The sequence below is a fragment of the Hypanus sabinus genome, chromosome 7, assembly GCF_030144855.1.
Source record: "Hypanus sabinus isolate sHypSab1 chromosome 7, sHypSab1.hap1, whole genome shotgun sequence".
Classification (NCBI taxonomy): domain Eukaryota; kingdom Metazoa; phylum Chordata; class Chondrichthyes; order Myliobatiformes; family Dasyatidae; genus Hypanus; species Hypanus sabinus.
Window position 1 is genome coordinate 46,313,971 of NC_082712.1, and position 22,330 is coordinate 46,336,300.

Here is a 22,330-nt window from a genome sequence, read left to right on the forward strand (position 1 = left end):
AAAGTGCATGGAATATATACAAAAATAATTATCTGCTCATGGTTTCTTTTAAGAAATATGTAATGCGGTTTCAAACTGGGAGGTTTAAAAGCTACAATAATGCCACCTGCACTGTGTGCCCCCACATGTATGTGCAGAGAAGCTCAGCAGAAATAGCCCAAGAACACTGATTTATTACACGTGCACAAAGTTCTCACTGAAACAAAGGCTTTCCATCAGATTGTGCTGAAAAAAAGCAGGTGCTATACATATTTGCAGGCCCAAACTTGAGCACCTCCATCTGTTGGGCATGCACATTTGCTTCAGTACTGCTGCCTGTAATCAGAATCCAAGGCAGTTTCATTTAAGTCAAATTCCAAATGCTCTGGATGTACTCCAGAATGCAAATGTGCCCTCGCTCCAACCCAATGAAGAGATAAGATTTCCACACATTCCAAATTTATGGTGACAGTATACATTTAAGAACCTATTCATGATTTCACACACACACACACACACACACACTCACAACAAACTGGCCAGCTTCCATCAACTTGCCCTCATTCCAAGCTCAAAAGCACTAGTGTGTGTTTCCACATTACCCCACAGTTGGCATTGGCTCCAGCTGAGATTACTAGTTTAATACCAATTGGTTTTATGTTACACATAGTTTTATGTTTTGGAGTACAGTCACTTGATATTGGACAAAGGCTACTCAATAACTCATTTATTTTGGAAGCCATCTTTAAGAGGGGATTTCCACTGAGTGAATAGCATTCATATCTGGGTCAGAGGGGAGACAAAATACAGGCTTAATTCCCTGAACTTAGAACTCTTTAACCAGATCAAGAGGGTATAAGCCATTCAAAACAGAAATCCTTGCTGGCAAAAACATGCTGAATGGTTAAAGGTATTGTTGGAACAGTGCAGATTCGGTGCTGAGATGTAGCTGTACAAATAAATGTCTGCACTTAAGCACCAAAATCATTCTTTATAGTTATTTGTTTGAGGACTTGGATCTCCCCAGATATCCAGCTGACTTTAGGCAATATCCATGTTTTATAAATGCTCATTAGTGGAGATCACCAGGTTACAAAGCCACTCAAAAAGACTGAACCTCCTCAATACCACCCACTTATTCCTACAGCAGTTGTTAGAGTTGGGGGCCACATGGTTACGGGTTTGTGAAATTATCACAAAGATGATGAACATACACACTAAGAATTTGAAGCTTGAAGCAGGTTTTCCAGCCACTCCTACACAAAAAGACCTTGCCAAACAACCACAAATTACAGCCATAATGATTGAACATACTATCATAAGTGAACACATGTTGTTCAACAGTTAAAATCACCCAATCAAACTGAGATCCATAAGACCATAAAATATAGGAGCAGAAGTAGACCATTCGGCCCATCGAGTCTGCTCTGTCATTCAATCATGGGCTGATCCAATTCTTCCAGTCATCCCCACTCCTCTGCCTTCTCCCCATGCCCTTTGATGAGCTAGCTAATCAAGAACCTATCTATCTCTGCCTTAAATACACCCAATGACTTGGCCTCCATAGCCACTCGAGGCAACAATTCCACAGATTTACCACCCTCTGACTAAAGTGATTTCTCCGCACTTCTGTTCTAAATGGACGTCCTTCAATTGTGAAGTCGTGCCCCCTTGTCCTAGACTCCTCTACCATGGGAAGCAACTTTGTCATATCTAATCTCTTCAGGCCTTTTAACATTCAGAATGTTTCTATGAGATCCACCTAGTCCTCAAACTCAATAAGTGCAAATTCCCACCTTCTAATTTGAACTATCCGACATGGTCCCAATTAGCTACCTCCTGTACCTAATAAAGTAGCCACTGTGTGTACATCCATGGTCTTCTGACCAACCACTTCAAGGCTCGACATGTTGTGGGTTCAAAGATGCTCTTCTGCACACTACTGCTGTAATGAGTGGTTACTGTGCTACTATTTCCTTCCTGTCAGCTTTAACCAGTCTGGTCATTCTCCTCTGACCTCTCCTATTAATACTGTGCTTTTGCCCACAGAACCACCATACACTGATTTGTTTTTTTGTATCTGTGTGTTTTTCACACAGATCTCTGTAAACTCTAGAGACCGTTGTGTGTGAAAGGATGGTGCCTGGATTGGGGAGCATGCCTTATGAGAATAGGTTGAGTGAACTTGGCCTCGTCTCCTTGGAGCGACAGAGGATAAGAGATGACCTGATAGAGATGTACAAGGTGATGAGAGGCATTGATAGTGTGGATAGTCAGAGGCTTTTTCCCAGTGCTGAAATGGCTATCACGAGAGAGCACAGTTTTAAGGTGCTTGGAAGAAGCTACAGAGGAGATGTCAGGGGTAAGTTTTTCCACAGAGTGGTGGGTGTGTGGAATGCATTGCCAGTAACAATAGGGTCTTTTAAGAGACTCTTAGATAGGAATATGAAGCTTAGGAAAATAGAGGGTTATATGGTATGGTAATTCTAGGTAGCTTCTAGAGTAGTTTATATGATCGGCACAACATTGTGGGTCGAAGGGCCTGTTATCTGCTGTAGATTTCTATGCTGTATGAAAATACCAGACGATGAGCAGGTTCTGAGCTTCCCAAACTACCCTCTCCGGCACCAACAATCACTCCACAGTCAAAGACACATGAATCACATTTCTTCCCCATTTTGATGTTTGATCTAAACAACAACTGAACCTCTTGACCATGTCTGCATGCTTTTAAGCACTGTGTTGCAGCACATAATCAGCTGATTAGATATTTGCATTAATAGCACGCATGCATGTATAACTTATAAGATGGCCACCGAGTGTACATTGGACTTAAAGAATTTAAGGGGAGCAAGGTACAGCAGTGGTTATTGCAAAACTTTACACTCCCAGCATCAGTCATCTGGTTCAATTCACAGTAATGTTTGGAGGGGGCTTGCACATTCTCCTCTTGACCACATATATCTCAGTGTTCTGTTTTCCTCTCATGTTCCGAAACTGTATGAGTAAGGGTTAGGGTTAAGTTGTGGGTTTGCTGTGTTGGTGCTGGAAGCAAGGCAACATTTGCGGCTGCCAACAGCACATCCTCTGACTGTGTTGGTTGTTGACACAAATGGCACATTTCATTGTGTGTTTCAATGTACATGTGACAAATAAAGCTAATCGAATATTGTTTTTTTCACCTTTTACATCTGATTTAGATGAGATTAAAAAGCAATAAAACTGAGCAGATGCCAAAAGATTGCAAAGCGTAATTTCCTGCAATTAATGCTTTTCTGGAGTAACACACACAAAACACTGGACAAATACAGCAGTGGGGAGAGAAATGAACAGTGGGAATTTCTGGCTAACACCTGGGCTTTAATTCCTATCATTGTCTAGATTTAAATGTAGTTTCAAATCCCCAAACCCTTTGTACTGGGCTTTACAGGTGAAGTACATTTAACTTCCATGCCAGTGTCTGTGACATGGAAAACTAAAGAGATGAAAAACAAAAGAGATGGTTGTTGACTTCAGGAGGACACAGAGCGACCACTCCCCGCTGAACATCGATGGCTCCTCGGTAGAGATCGCAAAGAGCACCAAATTTCTTGGTGTTCACCTGGTAGAGAATCTCACCTGGTCCCTCAACACCAGCTCCATAGCAAAGAAAGCCCAGCAGCATCTCTACTTTCTGTGAAGGCTAAGGAAAGTCCATCTCCCACCCCCCATCCTCATCACTTTCTACAGGGGTTGTATTGAGAGCATCCTGGGCAGCTGCATCACTGCCTGGTTTGGAAATTGCACCATCTCGGATCGCAAGACCCTACAGCGGATAGTGAGGTCAGCTGAGAAGATCATTGGGGTCTCTCTTCCCGCCATTACAGACATTTACACTACACGTTGCATCCGCAAAGCAAACAGCAGTATGAAGGACCCCATGCACCCCTCATACAAACTCTTCTCCCTCCTGCCATCTGGGAAAAGGTACCAAAGCATTCGGGCTCTCACAAACAGACTATGTAACAGTTTCTTCCCCCAAGCCATCAGACTCCTCAATACCCAGAGCCTGGACTGACACCAACTTACTGCCCTCTACTATGCCTATTGTCTTGTTTATTATTTATTGTAATGCCTGAACTGTTTTGTGCACTTTATGCAGTCCTGGGTAGGTCTGTAGTCTAGTGAATTTTTTTTTGCCTGTGTGTTTTTATATAGTTCACTGTAGTTTTTGTACTGTTTCATGTAGCACCATGGTCCTGAAAAACATTGTCTGGTTTTTACTGTGTACTGGATCAGCAGTTATGGTCGAAATGACAATAAAAAGTCATTTGACACCATTGCTACCTCTGTCTGCCTCAGACCAACTTTCCCACCACTCATCAGAATACAGCTTCATCCAGTTTTCAGCCAATGACAAAAACATTCAGATTTTTAAACTAAAATTTTACATACTTGCCACATTAACCTCAGCTGTCTCCTTTCTTTTTTCTCATTTTGTTATATTTCCAGAAATACCACACTCTGCTGGAGGAAAACAAACAAAAGAGATTCTGCCGATGCTGGAAATCTTGAGCAACCATTACAAAATGCTGGAGAACTCAGCAAGTCAGGCAGCACTTATTGGGGGGGGGGGTGAAATAAAAGAACCATCAACATTCCCACACTAACCAATCCATCCTCTGCCTTCTCTATTACCAGGATTAGGCCCAATGCAAACTGCACAGACACCACCTCATATTCTGCCTTGGTAACCTACAACCCAATGGCATGAACATAGAGAGCTCCAGTTTTAGGTAATGCTCCCTGAAGTGGCCTGCTTTCTACCCTTCACCTTTGCTCTCTCTCTCTCTTTCCTCCAACAGTCCTCCTATATTTGTCTCTGTTCCTATCTTCCCAGCACCCCCCTTCCCATCTTCATCCTATTTCTGCCTCTTACTGATTCCAGTCACCACACACACATGCACACATTTCCAACCACTACCCAATTGCCATTCACTTCCCCCAAATACTTCCATAAATAAAGGGAGTTTTTTGTGTTCCTGCATATCTCCCTCCAATAGCAACCATTCTAATCTTCATACTGCCCCCCCATCTTGCTCTAATAGCTTCTCTGTGTGTCTTTTTGTATCAGTCACCTGCCACTGTCTCCTATCTTCACTCCCACTCCTTCCCCCTCCCCTCCCCACCGCAACCTGCCTGACATCTGAAACCCCTCCTCAGTCCGCTAATCACATCTGCTCCTTTTCACCACTCCCTTCTTGTCTCTATACTGGCCAAACCCACTCTCAGACCTGGTGTAGGGCTTCAACCAGCAACACTGACGATTCCTCTCCCTTCACAAGTGCCGTTTGACCTGCAGAGTTCTTGCAGCAGAATGATTGTTGCTTCAGATGCCAGACTCTTGTGTCATCAACAGCAGGAAGTCTCTAATGAATGGCAAGGGAGAGTGTTGTAAAGTTCAGGACTTGCTTGGGTATGGGAGGATAGCAGAAGGAGAGTGAGGAGAAGATTAATCTTGCTCGAGTAAAAGTATTGGGGCCAGTAATCTTAGTGAGAAGGAAATGTTTAAACTCTACCACAAGGTCAATAGGAATGGTCAAGCAGAACCTTTCAAATGTCCAGCTTCACTCCCAGCCACAATGTGGGTCAGCGGTAGGTTATAGACATATCCACCACACATGCCCATTTTACATAAGGGCTTTCTTTTTCATTGATCTTCTTCTCTCAAAAATTACCAAGAGCTGACTGAACTCCAAATTGCAAAGAATTTTTAGCTAGAAGAGCAGTCTAACATTTCTAAATGTCCCTCTTCACATCTGACGGCGGCAGCACTTTCTGCCGTGAAAGATGCATCAGTCGCAATTGCTCGATGAAGAGATGAAGATGTCAAAAAGCAGCATGTAGAAACCAGGTGTTATACTGTACCTTTAAAATGTGCCTTGTAGAACTTGATCAATCACAGGAGGTGCAAAGCTCTTTCTGAAAGCTTTGACAAGATGATTGTTCAACAAAATGCATTGGCCCTAAACAGACTTTGTAAGAAAAAAAGCCATTAATTTTTGAAGCAAAGCCATAACTCACCCAGAAATGCTGAAGTTGCTTTGCATCACCGCCTTGGCACAGTTAAAGCCAGAAACTACACACTGAATTTTGGATTTTTCTTTTTGTTCTATTATCCCAAAGTGTACCCTCTGTCTCTGGTGAGAGAGAGGTGGCTTAGAGATGATCGGAGGTGAACATTACCCCCCACTCCATCCGCCACTCACAGATTGTGGTTGGAGTCTGGAATGCACCGCCTGGAGGGCAGGGAAAGGCTCGACTCTCGCAGCATTTAAGACGACAAGATAATAAGATATGGGAGCAGAATGAGGCCATTCAACCCATCGAGTCTGCTCTGAAATTCCATCATGGCTGATTTATTATCCCTCTTAATCTTATTCTCCTGCCTTCTCTCCATAACCTTTGATGCCCTGACTAATTAAGAACCTATCAACTTCTGCTTTAAATATATCCAAAGGCACCCTCCACAGGGGACTGTGGTAATTAATTCCACAGATTCACTGCCTTCTGGCTAAGGAAATTCCTTTCTAATAGACATCCCCTCTATTCTGAGGCTGAGTCCTCTGCTCCAGACTCCCCGCTATAGCAAAAATCCTATCCACATCCACTCTAACCAGCCTGTGATGTACAATTCTGACCATTTCTTCCAGCAGCTCATTGTGGTGAACTACATATACCTATCTGGACATGCCCCCTGCTGACTGCTCCTGTGGCTCCTCCCACAGACCCCGGTATAAAGGCGATTGAGGCCTGAGCCCAGCCTCTCAGTCTCCAGGATGTAGTATGGTGGTCACTCACTGCTTGTTCCTTCTTCCAGTCAATAAAAGCCGATATCTCGCCTTACGTCTCAGAGTGAGTTACTGATGCTGCATCACTCATTCCATACTATTTTGACTATGCTGAGTAGAAAACTCCTCAAGTTCCCATTAAAAATTTCCCTTCTCATTTTAAATGTGTGCTTTCTAGTTTTTGATCCTGCAATCCTAGGAAGTTGCTGCAGGCTCCTGTCAATCCCTCTGACAACATCATCAGCCACGCTGGCAGGCCGATGAATCACAGGGAAGAGGTGGATCCTACTCAAACCCTCCTCATAAACCAAGTGCATTAATGAGAATGCTGTCCCAAGTGCATCATACAGGGCAAGTCCATGGTTGAGGATGACTTGATTCCACTGATTTTTATGGCCTATACTAATGATTTGGATTGTATTAGTGCAACTTGTCAGAAATAACATTAACAGTGTGGCTGATCATGAGGAAGAAAGTTGCAGGCTATACAAATTGATTAGATAGGGATATTCAGTTCAATCCAGAGAAAGGGGAGGTAAAGCTGTTGGGTGAGAGAGACAGTGAGTACATGATAAAAGAGAGCACACAGGGTTGCACGTTTTGTGAAAATCCTCACGGAGGATTAGAAATAGAGAGAGTGGGCAGTTTCAAGTTCCTGGGTGTCAAGGATCTCACCTGGTCCCAACACATCGATGCAGTTTATAAAGAAGACAAGAAAGCAACTACTCTTCATTAGTTTGAAGAAATTTAGTATGTCAGCAAATGCACTCAAAAACTTCTAAAGATATACCATGAAGAGCATTCCGACAGGCTGCATCACTGTCTGATATTGGGGGGGTGGGGGAGGTTGTAGGATGGGTAAGGCTACTGCACAGGACCAAAAGCAGCTGCAGAGAATTTAGTTGGTTCCATCTTGAGTACTAGCCCACAAAGTACCAAGGACATGTTCAAGGAGCAGTGTCTCAGAAGGGCAGTGTCCATTATTAAGGTCCTCCAGCACCCGGGGCATGCTCTTTTCTCATTGTTACCATCAGGTAGGAGGTACCGAAGCCTGAAGGCACATACTCAGCAATTCAGGAACAGCTTCTTCCCCTTTGCCATCCGATTCCTAAATGGACATTGAACCCTTGAACACTAACTCACTTTTTTTAAATATATAGTATTTCTGTTTTTTTGCATTTTTTAATCGATTCAATATATGTATACTGTTATTGATTTATTTATTTTTTTATTATTTTTTGTTTTTTTACATATTGCATTGAACTGCTGCTGCTAAGTTAACTAATTTCATGACGCATGCCGGTGATAATAAACCTGATTCTAATTCTGATTCTTTAATATGTTACAACATATGTCCATAGATCTTTAAGGATGACAAGTAGGTAATCCTTTGCCACAAGCAGCTGTGGAGGCCAAGTCTGTAAGTATATTTAAGGCAGAGGTTGATAGATTCTTGATTGTTCAGGGCATAAAGGGATATGGGGAGAAGGCAGGAGATTGGGACTGAGAGGAAAATTGAATCAGCCATGATAGAGTGTATGAGTGCTATGAGCAGACTCGATGGGCCAGATGGTGTAATTCTGCTCCTATGTCTTATGGTAAACAAGCTTGTATTCAGGATGCTTGAGGAATGAATGTTAAGTTGGAGCAGTGTTAAACAATAGTTAGGCCACAGCTGGAATACAGCCTATAGTTCTGTTCACTATACTATAGGAAGAATAGGGAAGCAGCAGAGAGGAGATAAAAGTACTGAAAATTTATAGTTGCAGGAGAGGCTAGCTTGGCTCAACACATTTTGTTGGAAGAAGGAGAATGGAGAGATTGTAGCGAATTCAGTAACTGGGTTCCACGTTTTTATGGAATGTGGAAAGAGTAGGTCTTATTCACCCCAAAGTGTGATACACAGCAGCTGAACAGTCGGAATCAGAGTCAGGTTTATCATCAGTAACAGAAATGTGTTGTTATGGTGGCAGTACAGTACAAGAGGAAGACTGAGTTCATATTCATAGACTTGCTTGCAATGACTACACTCATCCATTGAGATGTTCTCACAACCAAAGATCTCATCTTAAGGACTCTATCTTGTTATTTCATCTTCTCGTTACTTATTACTATTCAATGATATTTGTATTTGCACGATGTGTTGTCTTCTGCACTCTGGTTGATCTTTCATTGATCCTGTTCTAGTTATTATTCTATAGATTTGCTGAGTATGCCCGCAAGAAAATGAATCTCAGGTTTGTATGTAGTATGTATATATGTACTTTGATAATATAATTTACTTTGAACTTTGACCTTTCATAATTGTGGGCAGTGGGGAAGAAGTTCTTCCTAAACCAATGAGTAGATGCCTTCAGGCCTCTGTATCTCCTCCCTGATGACCGTAATGCAAAAAGAGCATGCCCCAAATGGTGAGGATGCTCAATGCTGGCTCCTTGAGGCATCACCTTTTGGACATGTCCTTGATGATGAGGACGACTGTGCCCATGACAGAACTGACTGAGTGTACAACCATCTGCAGTCTCTTTTGATCCTGTGCACTGGCGCCTTCATACCTGGTCACTCTAATGTCCAAAGATCAAACCAATGAATACTATCTCACTGTAATGGCCAAAGTCTAGACCAATGAATACAATCTCACTCCAATGGCCAAAGACCAGAAAGTGGGTGTATCCCTAGTAGCTCAGTCACAGGCAAGTACAGATAGAATGGATCGTCATTATTTTTTTGTAGCACCATCACTATGGCCTCTTTACCTCACTCAGTACACATTCCATGGGATCAGACTATCCAATGACAAAAAAACACATACTTCTAGATGGTACTTCCAGAAAGTCTCAGCCTTCATCACACTCCTGCTTTCCCACCTCATGCCCACTCCTTTTCCTTCTTCTCACCATAAGACGCAGCCTGTGTGATCCTTTTCCAGAGTGGATACATAAGATGAAGTACACAGTCCAATCTGGCTGACACAGCAGGGCACCTTCAGTATGGTGTCAATGCCTGAATCGCACCAGAGAACCCTGATAAACAATTTCACTGGGCTGCCAGTAGTTAATTTGGCAAATGCTTTACTTCCATACATACTGTGATACAGGCCTTTTGGCCTACCAGGTCCACACATTGTGCCCGAAGAGGAAACCCATAAGCCCCTATCTCCATTTCTGCTTTTCTTTGTAGTCCTATTGCACTGATGACTGAGTGGAGTAGGACAGGTCCGACCCAAGAAAGAAAGAAGTGCTCTGCTTTATCAAAATCCTGCCCTCTACACCAGGAAAGAGCTGAAATATAACGAACACAAAAGAGATGAGAGTGTCATGCAAGCATTCCAGATAATAGCATTGCCTTTGAATTCTACATCCAAGGAGACCTACTTTTCCAATTAGTGCCAAATTTCCACAAGTGACTTCCTCAACCTTCAGGAAGCTTGTACTCCTAATCCGCAAGTGTTATTTATTCAACAGTCTGAAATTAAGAAGGAGGCAGAGTTCTTTCTTTGAATATCGTACACGTTAGACCCTACCAAAAATCTGGGATGAGGAGCAAGTTGGGCTTGGAGGCATAGATCAGCGGCTATCATCACCTGGGTAGTTAGAAGCCAGGAAGCTCAGGGTAACAAGAGCCTTGAACCATGGCAGAGATTATCTAGTTTCCTGACAGAATATCACGCGACACCCCCCCCCCCCAAGAAGTTGGAGGTCAGTACACTGTTCACTGAACTCTGTTGGGCGATGACGTATGTAGAATGAATCCTCTCTGCTATTCTCCCTCACGAGCCGCAGGTATATGTACCTAGTCTTTGACATGTGAGTCTTATTTCTGTAAGTCTACTAACAGGATGTGACCCATGGTTCGGAAGTGATAACCAGAGAAATGCCAGTGTGGTATAACTAAGAGAGCTACTGCCTCACAGATCCAAAGAATGAAATTCAGTCCTGATTGTCAGTATTGCCTGTGTGTGTGGAGTTTGCTGTTCTCCTCATGACCATGTGCATTTCCCCAGGTGACCCAGTTTCTGCCCTCACCCCAAATACATGCAGCTCAGTAAATTGGCTGCCGTCCGTTAAACTGTTATGCAGGTGATGGGTCATATATGGGGAGAGCTGATGGGAATAAAAGATGAGCATTGTTTAAAAAGCAGGTAAAAGATTAGCTTTCTTAAGACTAAATTATTAGCTTTATTTAATTGGGTTAGGCTGGGATGATTGACATGCTCTAAATGGGCTGAAGAGCCTGTTTCCACGCTCCATCTCTCTACAACAGTAAGTTCCGCTGGCGGGTTTGTTAGTGCTCTAGTCCCCAGTCAGCATCCAAAGTAGAATAACAGACTTGCCCTATGCATGATGTACTCCCAGTGAATTGGGATAGAGCATGTCGTCCTTGCATGCTTTCCAGAGCAGAACTAACACAATTCAATTTCAGTTGCCAGTGTTCAGATGAAACTCTGCACAATGGATGACATCACTGTGCAAATCCACTGAGCAAACCTCTGGAATGCAATGGGCCCCGATCATATTTCAGAAATAGCATAATCTGCAAAGAATGTCTGCATTTTTCTGTAATTTAAATTATAAACAATGAAATTTTGATCACAAAGCAGAGAAAGGCAGATTGCCAAGTAATTCCATTTCACGGCAATTCTTTCTGTAACAACACTTATAGTGACAACTTCCTAATTTATTGAGTCCTGACGAAGGGTCTCGGCCCGAACGTCGACAGTGCTTCTCCTGATAGATGCTGCCTGGCCTGCTGTGTTCCACCAGCATTTTGTGTGTGTTCCTAATTTATTGTCCGGTTTGCTCTTGTTCTCAGGATCCCAGATCTCTGCAGTAAAATGGGAACAGGTGGTTGTCCAAACTACCCTTGGAAACTAAGGGCAGGAAGTTGATCTAAATAATGGGAATGACCATGCATCACATCCTGCCATTCTCTGAGACAACACAAGCAGAGCCTATTGTTTCAATTGAGCCACAAATTCAGTTACTGGGCTTTCTGGTATTATGCATGCTTCAGATCAATCAAGTCAATGAAGTTGCTGACAATAGCTGAAACAGGAGGACATAACTCGGCACTGCTACTGATGCACAAGGAAGCCAGTGCCTGTCATCTGATAATAGGGACATTTCTTTTAGAGGGATCTTTAAATAAACCTGAACACTCAAAACTCAGCAATATCCCTGCATTCCTTAATGCTTTTTTTGAAGACTAGGTCACTGTCATATATGGAATTTCAAATAAATAAGATTTAATAAAAAAAACATTAAAAACCTACAGCACAATACAGGCGCTTCGGCCCACAAAGTTGTGCCGAACATGCCCCTACTTTAGAAATTACTAGGCTTACCAATAGCTCTCTATTTTACTAAGCTCCATGTACCTATCCAAAAGTCTCTGAAAAGACCCTGTCGTATCGACCTCCACCACCGTCACTGGCAGCCCATTCCACACACTCACCATTCTGAGTAATAAAACTTACCCCTGACATCTCCTCTGTACCTGCTCCCCAGCACCTTAAACCTGTGTCCTCTTGTGGCAACCATTTCAGCCCTGGGAAAAAGCCTCTGATTATCCACACGATCAATGCCTCTCATCATCTTATACACCTCTATCAGGTCATCTCTCATCCTCCGTCGCTCCAAGGAGAAAAGGCCAAGTTCACTCAACCTATCCTCATAAGGCATCCTCCCCAATCCCGGCAACATCCTTGTAAATCTCCTCTCCACACTTTCCTTCCTTCCACATCCTTCCTGTAGTGAGGCAACCAGAACTGAGCACAGTACTCCAAGTGGGGTCTGACCAGGGTCCTATATAGCTGTAACATTACCTCTCAGCTCCTAAATTCAATTTCACGATTGATGAAGGCCAGTGCACCATACGCCTTCTTAACCACAGAGTCGACCTGCACAGCTGCTTTGAGCATCCTATGGACTCGAACCCCAAGATCCCTCTGATCCTCCACACTGCCAAGAGTTTTACCATTAATACTATATTCTGCCATCATATTTGACCTACCAAAATGAACCACTTCACACTTCTTTGGGTTGAACTCCATCTGCCACTTCTCAACCCAGTTTTGCATCCTATCAATGTCCTGCTGTAATCTCTGACAGCCCTCCACACTATCCACAACACCTCCAACCTTTGTGTCATCAACAAACTTAATAACACATCCCCCACTTCCTCATCCTGGTCATTTATAAAAATCACGAAAAAATCCCTGAGGCACCCCACTGAACACCGACTTCCATGCAGAATATGACCCATCTACAATCATGCTTTGCCTTCCGTGGGCAAGCCAGTTCTGGATCCACAAAGCAATGTCCCCTTGGATCCCATGCTGCTTTACTTTCTCAATAAACCTTGCATGGGATACCTTATCAAATGCCTTGCTGAAATCCATATACACTACATCAACTGCTCTTCCTTCATCAATGTGTTTAGTCACATCCTCAAAAAATTCAATCAGGCTCGTAAGGCATGACCTGCCCTTGACAAAGCCATGCTGACTACTCCTAATCATATTATGCCTCTCCAAATGTTCACAAATCCTGCCTCTCAGGATCTTCTCCATCAACTTACCAACCGCTGAGGTAGGGCTCACTTGTCTATAATTTCCTGGGCTATCTCTATTCCCTTTCTTGAATAAAGGAACAACATTCGCAACCCTCCAATCCACCGGAACATCTCCCATCCCTGTTGATGATGCAAAGACCATCGCCAGAGGCTCAGCAATCTCCTCCCTCGCCTTACCACAGTAGCCTGGGGTACATCTCATCCGGTCCTGGCGACTTATCCAACTTGATGCTTTCCAAAAGCTCCAGCACATCCTCTTTCTTAATGTCTCAAGCTTTTCAGTCTGCTGCAAGTCATCACTACAATCACAAAGATCCTTCTCCACAGCGAATACTGAAGTAAAATATTCAGTAAGTACTTCTGCTATTTCCTCCGGTTCCATACACACTTTCCCACTGTCACACTTGATAGGTCCCACTCTTTCACATCTTATCCTCTTGCTCTTCACACACTTGTAGAATGCCTTGGGGTTTTTCTTAATCCTGCCCGCAAAGGCCTTCTCATGGCCCCTTCTGGCTCTCCTAATTTCCTTCTTAAGCTCCTTTCTATTAGCCTTATAATCTTCTAGATCTCTAACATTACCTAGCTCGTTAAACCTTTTGTAAGCTTTTCTTATCTTCTTGACTAGATTTATCACAGCCTTTGTACACCATGGTTCCTGTACCCTACCATAACTTCACTGTCTCATTGTAACATACCTATACAGAACTCTACACAAATATCCCCTGAATATTTGCCACATTTCTTCTGTACTTTTCTCAAGAACATCTGTTTCTAATTTAAGCCTCCAATTTCATGCCTGATAGCCTCATAATTCCCCCTACTCCAATTAAACACTTTTCTAACGTGTCTGTTCCTATCTCTCTCCAATGCTATTGTAAAGGAGATAGACTAATGATCACTATCTCCAAAATGCTCTCCCACTGAGAGATCTGACACCTGACCAGGCTCATTTCCCAATACCAAATCAAGTACAGCCTCTCCTGTTGTAGGTTTATCTACATATTGTGTCAAGAAGCCTTCATGAACACACTTAACAAACTCCAATCCATCTAACCCCCTTGCTCTTGGGAGATGCCAATCTATATTTGGGAAATTAAAATCTCCCATTACTACAACTCTGTTATTATTACACCTTTCCAGGATCTGTTTCCCTATCTGCTGCTCGATATCCCTTTTACGATTGGTTGGCCTATAAAAAACACCCAGTAAAGTTATTGACCTCTTTCTGATCTTAATCACCACCCACAGAGACTCTGTAGACTATCCTTCCATGGCATTCACCTTTACTGCAGCCATGACACTATCTCTGATCAACAGTGCCATGCCCCCACCTCTTCTGCCTCCCTCCCTGTCCCTTCTAAAACATCTAAATCCCGGCACTTGAAGTAACCATTCCTGTCCCTGAGCCATCCAAGTCACTGTAATGGCCACCACATCATAGCTCCAAGTACTGATCCACGCTCTAAGCTCATCTGCTTTATTCACAAGATTCCCTGCATTAAAATAGATACATTTCAAACCTTCCGTCTGAGCACATCCCTTCTCTATCACCTCTTATCCTCACTCTTGCACTGTCTACAAGCTTTCTCTATTTGTGATCCAACTTCCTCTCTCTTGTCTCTTCAGTTCAGTTCGTATCCCCCAACAATTCTAGTTTAAATTCTCCCCAGTCGCCTTAGCAAACCTCCCCACCAGGATATTGATCCCCCTGGGATTCAAGTGTAACCTGTCCTTTCTGTATAGGTCACACCTGCCCTAAAAGAGGCCCCAATGATCCAGGAATCTGAATCCCTGCCCCCTGCTCCAATCCCTCAGCCACGCATTTATCCTCCACCTCATCCTATTCCTTGTCACTGTCGCATGGCACGGGCAGTAATCCCGAGATTACTACCTTTGCGGTCCTGCTTCTCAACTGGATGTAAAAAGGAAATAATACTCTTTTCCGTGTACTTTTTCTTTTTCTTGATTTATTTATTTCATCTTCCACTTTGAGATTTAAGTTTCTCATAACAACATAGGAGAGTTCCATTTGGCCCATCTTTATGCCAGCTCCCAAAGCCGTAATCCCCTTAACCCCATTCTTTCTATGCTAATTTGCCAGCTATTGCTGCAACATGTCATCTCCCACACATGCCAATCAACCCCCACCTTTGATTCTTTTTGTGATTAAATTTTACTTTAAAGAACAATTTATCGTAACCATTTAACTGGTCATGGCTTTGGGACATGTGAGGAAATGAGAAGAGAGGAAGCACCCCTGAAATACTTCCATATAGAACATAGATCCCTTTTCTGTTTCAAAAATTCATCAACAACATTCATCTGTCATCATCAGGTCGAATATCTTCTGAATTCATTCACAACCATAATGTTGCATTATTTGACTTTTGGAAGGATGCTGAACATAGAACAGTACAGCACATTACTGGCACTTCGGCCCATAATGTTGTGCCGACCCTCAAACCCTGCCCATATAACCCTCTACCTTAAATTCTTCCATATACCTGTCTAGTAGTCTCTTAAACTTCACCAGTGTATCTGCCTCCACCACTGACTCAGGCAGCGTATTTCATGCACCAACCACTCTCTGAGTAAAAAACCCTCCTCTAATATCCCCCTTGAACTTCCCTCCCCTTACCTTAAAGCCATGTCCTCTTGTACTGAGCAGTGGTGCCCTGGGGAAGAGGCACTGGCTGTCCACTCTATCTATTCCTCTTAATATCTTGTACACCTCTATCATGTCTCCTCTCATCCTCCTTCTCTCCAAAGAGTAAAGCCCAAGCTCCCTTAATCTCTGATCATAATGCATACTCTCTAAACTAGGCAGCATCCTGGTAAATCTCCTCTGCACCCTTTCCAATGCTTCCACATCCTTCCTATAGTGAAGCCACTAGAACATTACATTTTCTGGCCCAAAACTAGATATACTATTGATAACTTTAAAATATTCCAACACTGTTTCATAGAATTTAACTACTTTCTGCTATCAACTGAACATTTTCTGCAGAATTCACATTTTTTTTTATTAGTGTCAAGGTCCATGTTGTAAACAAATCACCATGGACACAAGTAAGTCTCCATGTCTTGGGGAAACATTTCTGCAAGACCTGTCAACTTTAATCCTATTGGTGTCAGATGAACTGTTATGATATGTAGCAAGAGATAGTAAAACTTGTGATTCACTGGCAATATCATTCATTAGGGTGTTGGAGATCACTTTATCTACATACTTAAATGGCCATATATGGTCTGAGTTTCAGTTCAGCCATGTTATTATAAGACACACATATCTGAAAAGGAGGAGGGTGGACCAGTGGAACAAATGTCCATCTTTGTAAACCAGACTCTGAGACACAGAATTCATCTAATAATAGCAAGAATACAAAAAAGGGAAGTACTTAACACTACTGTTGGAAAGGAAGCCGTTAGCTAAGACTGCAGCGTCAATGCTTGACAAAGAGACAAGCTCTCAAACCAACTCAGGTTATTGATTGAAATAACAGAACCTTACAGACAAAGGATTCCTAATCTGTGGGTATTTAACATGCCATTCAGTAAAGCAGCAGCAGCCATCCTCACACCTGTGCAGTGAAACTTAGCTCCCACATCCTCATGATTTTAGTTCTACTACCCTAAGCAATTCACCAATTAGCTATTCAGATTAAATTCTAAACAGACAATTTAGTCAAGGGGGCAACTGCATCTGAGACTCGCTCAATTTCTCTGCTTGCATATTTGTGGAGGTGTCAAAGTCCAGCAAACACCATGTCAAACATTGTCATCTGCATCCCACTGTAGCTCTACAAGAGCCATTCAGCGGAGGTCTATCGATTGGACATGTATGGGGAATCAAATTTGCCAACCTCCAGTCTGTAAAGTCTAGCAGCCTATGGCAACCAAATCCTTGTTCAATTGTCTTCATTTTATTATTCAAAAAGTACACACAGGAAAGAGAACAGTCTAAACAATAATTTGTAGGGTGTATAGGAACAATTCATCATGGGAGAACTGGACTACTAGACAAAATTGATGCAATGTTTGTACAGGGTCTCATTCTTCTAGGCTTATTCTGTTCAGAAGGGTAAAACATTCAGAGACGTCTTTCTTAACTCACTGAGAGATAAATCCTTGTGCAGGGCTGTCCGATATGAAAGCGACAATGCAGCCATTCTTACTAAAAGTATGAGTCTGGGACTGTTTTGCAGAACTGTATTCACAATAATTTGCTTTTCTAAGTGCATGCAGCAAAATATTCTCATTTAAGGATGGTGTTATTTTTGCTATCAAAGAACTTACCAGTTACTGCAGCTGAATTGATGAGCATGATGAGGAACCAATGCATCCACATGACCATTGTGTGAAGTCCAGTTGGGCAAGTATAACTAAGGGTTCTTGGCCAAGCACAGGAACTGCTCCCACTTGACATCCCGTTAGTACTTCACACTCAGCATTAAACAACTGCAAGAAAAAATATTAAATAATTTGATTATTAAAAAGGAATAAGTGCAAGCAATACAAGCAGAAGGATTTAGAAATAATTAGTTACTTGAGCAGCAGCTGTGGAGAGAGGGACGAGGGTTAATGAATCAGTCAGCTCACTCTCAACTTCCATGTCTGCACAGTGCAACAGAAATGAGCAGGTCAGATCCCTGCACATTCAACTTCCTGTTCTGCAGTCCATGATCAGCACTAACTGCAGGACAGAGTTCAGATATGCTGAGCAGAGGAGCCAATGTAATTTGGACCTGCCCCAAAGTACAACATGCATTAATTGCTCAGTTCCATTCTTTAAACCTGTACTAAAAAGAGCAGAGAAGTTTTATCCTCCAACTTATTTCATGTTTGCAATTCATAGCCATCTCCTCAGCATATATTTGACATGCTTCACATTTTGAAAAGTTACTTAACCATTTCAATTATTTTTATCATGTTAAAAACTATTGAACATGACATAAAATACCTCCTGAGCCAAGTAGCAACCCATGGACCATTCCTTTTTGGCCAAAGCAGCCTAGCCTAAAGTCATGGGGCTGTACAACAGTGCAGTACAGATGGATAGAAGGGTGAGTGGGAATAGAAAGACACGATTCAGTCCAATACTTATCTGCATCTTACAGCCTTTCTGAAAAGTCATAAGGCAAGGTCAGTGTATGGATTCAGAAGTGAATGGAGCGTATTCTACCTGGAAATCGGTAACTACTATTTTTTAAAAATTTATTCATTTACAGGATGTGGGAATCGCCAGCTAAGCCAGCATTTTTTGTCCATCCCTAGTTGCCCTCGAGAAGGTGGTGATGAGCTGCCTTCTTGAACCGCTGCAGTCCCTGAGGTGTAGGTATTCCTGCAGTGCTGTTGCGTGGGGGTGGAATTCCATGATTTCAACCCATTGACACTGAAAGAATGGCAACATGCTTCCAAGTCAGGATGGTGAGTGACTTGGAGAAGGAATTCCAAGTGGTTCAAATAGATCTCAACAATGCGTGGTGCTCCTCAGTGATTTGTATAAATGACTTGATGAGGAAGTCGAGGGATGGATTAGAATATTTGCAGTTGACACAAACACTGGAGGTGATGTTGATAGTGTACAGGTTGTTGTAGATAACAGGATATAGAAAGCAATGCAGAATATTGGAGAGAATTAGCAGATGGAGTTCAATCTAGAAAAATATGATGTGATACTCTTTGGAAGAGCAAACTGGAAGGAAGAATACAAAGTTAGTGGCAGGATTCGTAGCAGTGTGGAGGCCTCAGCAGGATCTTGGGGTCCAAAGCCATAGATTCCTCAAAGTTGGCACGTAAGTTGATAGGATGGTTAAAGTGGTATGCTGGCCTTTGTTACTCAAGTTCAAGACCCACAGGGTAAAGTTGCAGCTCTATAAAACTGGTTAGGCCACACTTGAAGTATTATACTTCATTATAGGAAGGATATGGAACCATTAGAGAGGGTGTCGAGGACATTTATCAGGATGCTGCCTGGATTAGAGAAGAGGTTGTGCAAGCTGGGGCTTTCATCTTTGGAGTGACAGAAGATGAGTGGTAACAATAGATTTGCATAAGATTATGGGTGTCATGAATAGAGTGGGCAGCCAGCACTTGTTTCCCAGGGCAGCAGTGGCCAGTACCAAAGGTCATCTATTCAAAGTGAGTACAGGAGACTAGTGGGGTGATTTCAGAGGTGGACACACACACACACAGTGAAGAGGTTGATACAATAAGCGAAGTTAAGAGACTCTTAATAGGAACATGGATGCAAGAAAAGTACAGAGTTTTTGGCTGTGTAGGATGGGAGTGAGTAGGTTTCTATAGGCCCACAGAATTATTCTGGGCCAAAGGGTCTGTATTATGCTCTATTGTTCTGTGTTCTATGTTAACCCCAACTATTGTCAGCTCTGTTGAGAGGCCAGTGATCTGCAACATTAAATTCTCTCCAACAGCTGAACCTTCCTTTTGTTCTCAATTTGCAATGCCCACAGCAGTTACTGCTGTATTTTTGCAAACTTGGAGATTCCAGTTATCTCTAGGACTAGATGTGAGAGTTGATTGTGTTTCAAATTTCTAACAGCCATATCTTCACGGGAGCTCAACAATTTGACCTTAATGATTACAGTCTAGGTCACATCTGTGATTTGCTCTGCTCAGCTTTGCAATGGCAGATAAATAGGGAACCAACCACAAATGATTAATAAGCTTGAACTCGCATCTACTAATCATTCAAATTTTACTTCACTGCACTCAGCCATCTCCAGACAATAAAGATGATCTCTGGAAGGTTGATCGAACTGCTTATAGCTTCAGTCTTCTTCTTGAATACTTTCAGCAAAAACTAGCCTCTTTTGATTTTGTTTCTCAGTCCCTAGGACTAAAAAGGGTTGGAGACATCAGATGCTGGAATGCAGAGGAACTCAGTGAGTTAAGTACCTACGGCGGGAAACGGATAGTCGGCACTTTGGGTCTAAACCCTACAATTACACTTAAAGATAGAGAGGAGATGGTCAGTATAAAGAGGTGAGGGGGAGTAGTGTATCAAGAGCTGCGATGTGATAGGTAAATGCAGGTGAGGAGGGAAGGTAGACAGATGGAGGGGGAAAAAGTGGAAATAGACAGGCTGTGCCAAACAGTAATATTCCTAAAAACATGTTTCTGCAACACTGTGCACAAGATCTGAGTTTGAATATTCCATCACACACCAGCCCCATTGCATTATGGCAGCAGAATGTGCATTGCATGACTACATGTGGTTACAGAGAGGAAGTCAGCTTGCAACTGGAAAGAAACTGGTGAAAATGACTACTGCGATGGAGAGTGGAGGGTTGGGCTGGGTGCGGGAGAAAGGAATGTCGAGGTACCGACCAGGAAAAGAAGTTAAAATGAAAAGGAAGGTTAACAATTTACTGGGGCACAACTATATCAGGAATAACTAAGTGTTTGTGAAGCAGATACTTGGAGGAAGATCAGCACCGCAGATACCTGGCTAGCACCACATAGACAGGACCTATAACAACGCCTGGGTCACTTGCTGCACAATTACTAATAAAATGAGTACAGCATGGGCGAAACCTCAATATTACAATACAATACAAAACAATGAAATATCAGTAATAGAGGATTGACACAACACGATCAATAGCTCCATTTAATATCAGAGAAATATATGCAATGCACATCCCGAAATTCTTGTTCTTCACAGACATCCATGAAAACAGGACTGCCCTAGAGAATGAGTGACAGTAAAAACATTAGAACTTTAAAGCGCCCCCACTCCCTCCCATGTACGAGCAGCAGCAAAGCAATGGCACTCCCCCACCCCCCAAAAAAATCAGTGCCCTCCACCTACCAAGCAATAGCAAAGCCCCCCAAAAAAGACCATGATCTGCAGTACAACAAAATCAACTACTAGATGTTTTTTTCAAATAATTATTGCATTGCATATAGAAATGTTACACTTTGAGACTGAACTAACGTAGTAATATTCTGATAATATGTCACACTTGAGCTGGATTAGCAGACATCCAGCACTACTGATTGATTTTACTGTTGTTTATGCAAACTGGGTAAATTTAAAGTGAGCATCAGAGCTCCTGAGGGTGGGGGGGGGGGGGGGGGTGGGAAGACTGAGACCGCAGTAAGTGGATCCAATGTTAACATCACTCAGTGAGACGGCCACCAAAGCACTAAGATTTTCAAATGGTCAAATTGCAAGTTTCACAACAGCAGGCTACTGAAAATATAAGCTCTTACTCCTTTTTAGTGTTCACTGATTCTGAACCTTCCATGCACCACAACTCAGTCAAAAGCATTGCCCAATTTCAGTGTACATTTCTTAGAAGAGATCTCATGATACATCCTTATGACTGCAGTAAATGCTTTAGTAACTGTCAGTCATCTTAAGTGGGGGGAAAAAAATCACCCTGTCTTCTCACCGCTGCTAACTATGATTTCTTAGAGATACAAAACTACCTCTTCAGAAAGGCAAACATTAATTTAAAAAAGCTTAAAAATCCCAACACGTAACAATGATCCAATAACTTAGATTCAATTCATAAAATGCAAATGTGCAATTCATCCTAAATTTTGATTTATCTCCTGCAGAATTAGGACTGGGAACCCTGAGTTCTAAAGACGTAAATCTGGCAACAGTTTCAGAAATCTAACAGCCCAAAAGGTCATACTGCCTCATTTCATGATGTACAATTATATGATACTATCTTACTCCCACAATCACTGTACTTAAGCTAAACAAACCATCGCCCCCTGAAAAAAGATGCAATTTTTACAAGTCATTTCAGACCAAACACTTCAAATGGATGGCCAAAGCAAGGAAATTTTAAAAAATACAACTGACTTGGAGAGGCTTGGAGAGTTTTTCTCATTGCAGCATAAATAATCACATCAATTTACATCAAAGCTCTCTTGAACAATGAATGACCTTTGGGCTGCATTCTGTA

The 22,330-nt window shown here is 42.4% G+C and overlaps 1 protein-coding gene across 7 annotated transcripts in view; it reads right to left on the reverse strand.

Moving 5' to 3' along the window:
• adgrl3.1 (adhesion G protein-coupled receptor L3.1) overlaps positions 1 to 22,330 on the reverse strand; it is a 573,597-nt gene that overhangs the window by 370,088 nt on the left and 181,179 nt on the right. For all 7 annotated transcript variants that reach the window (XM_059974620.1, XM_059974623.1, XM_059974622.1 and 4 more), the window contains one exon: positions 17,682 to 17,843. In XM_059974620.1, the coding sequence (XP_059830603.1) occupies positions 17,682 to 17,811 (130 nt within the window). In that variant the 5' untranslated portion in view covers positions 17,812 to 17,843. The remainder of the gene's footprint in view (positions 1 to 17,681; positions 17,844 to 22,330) is intronic.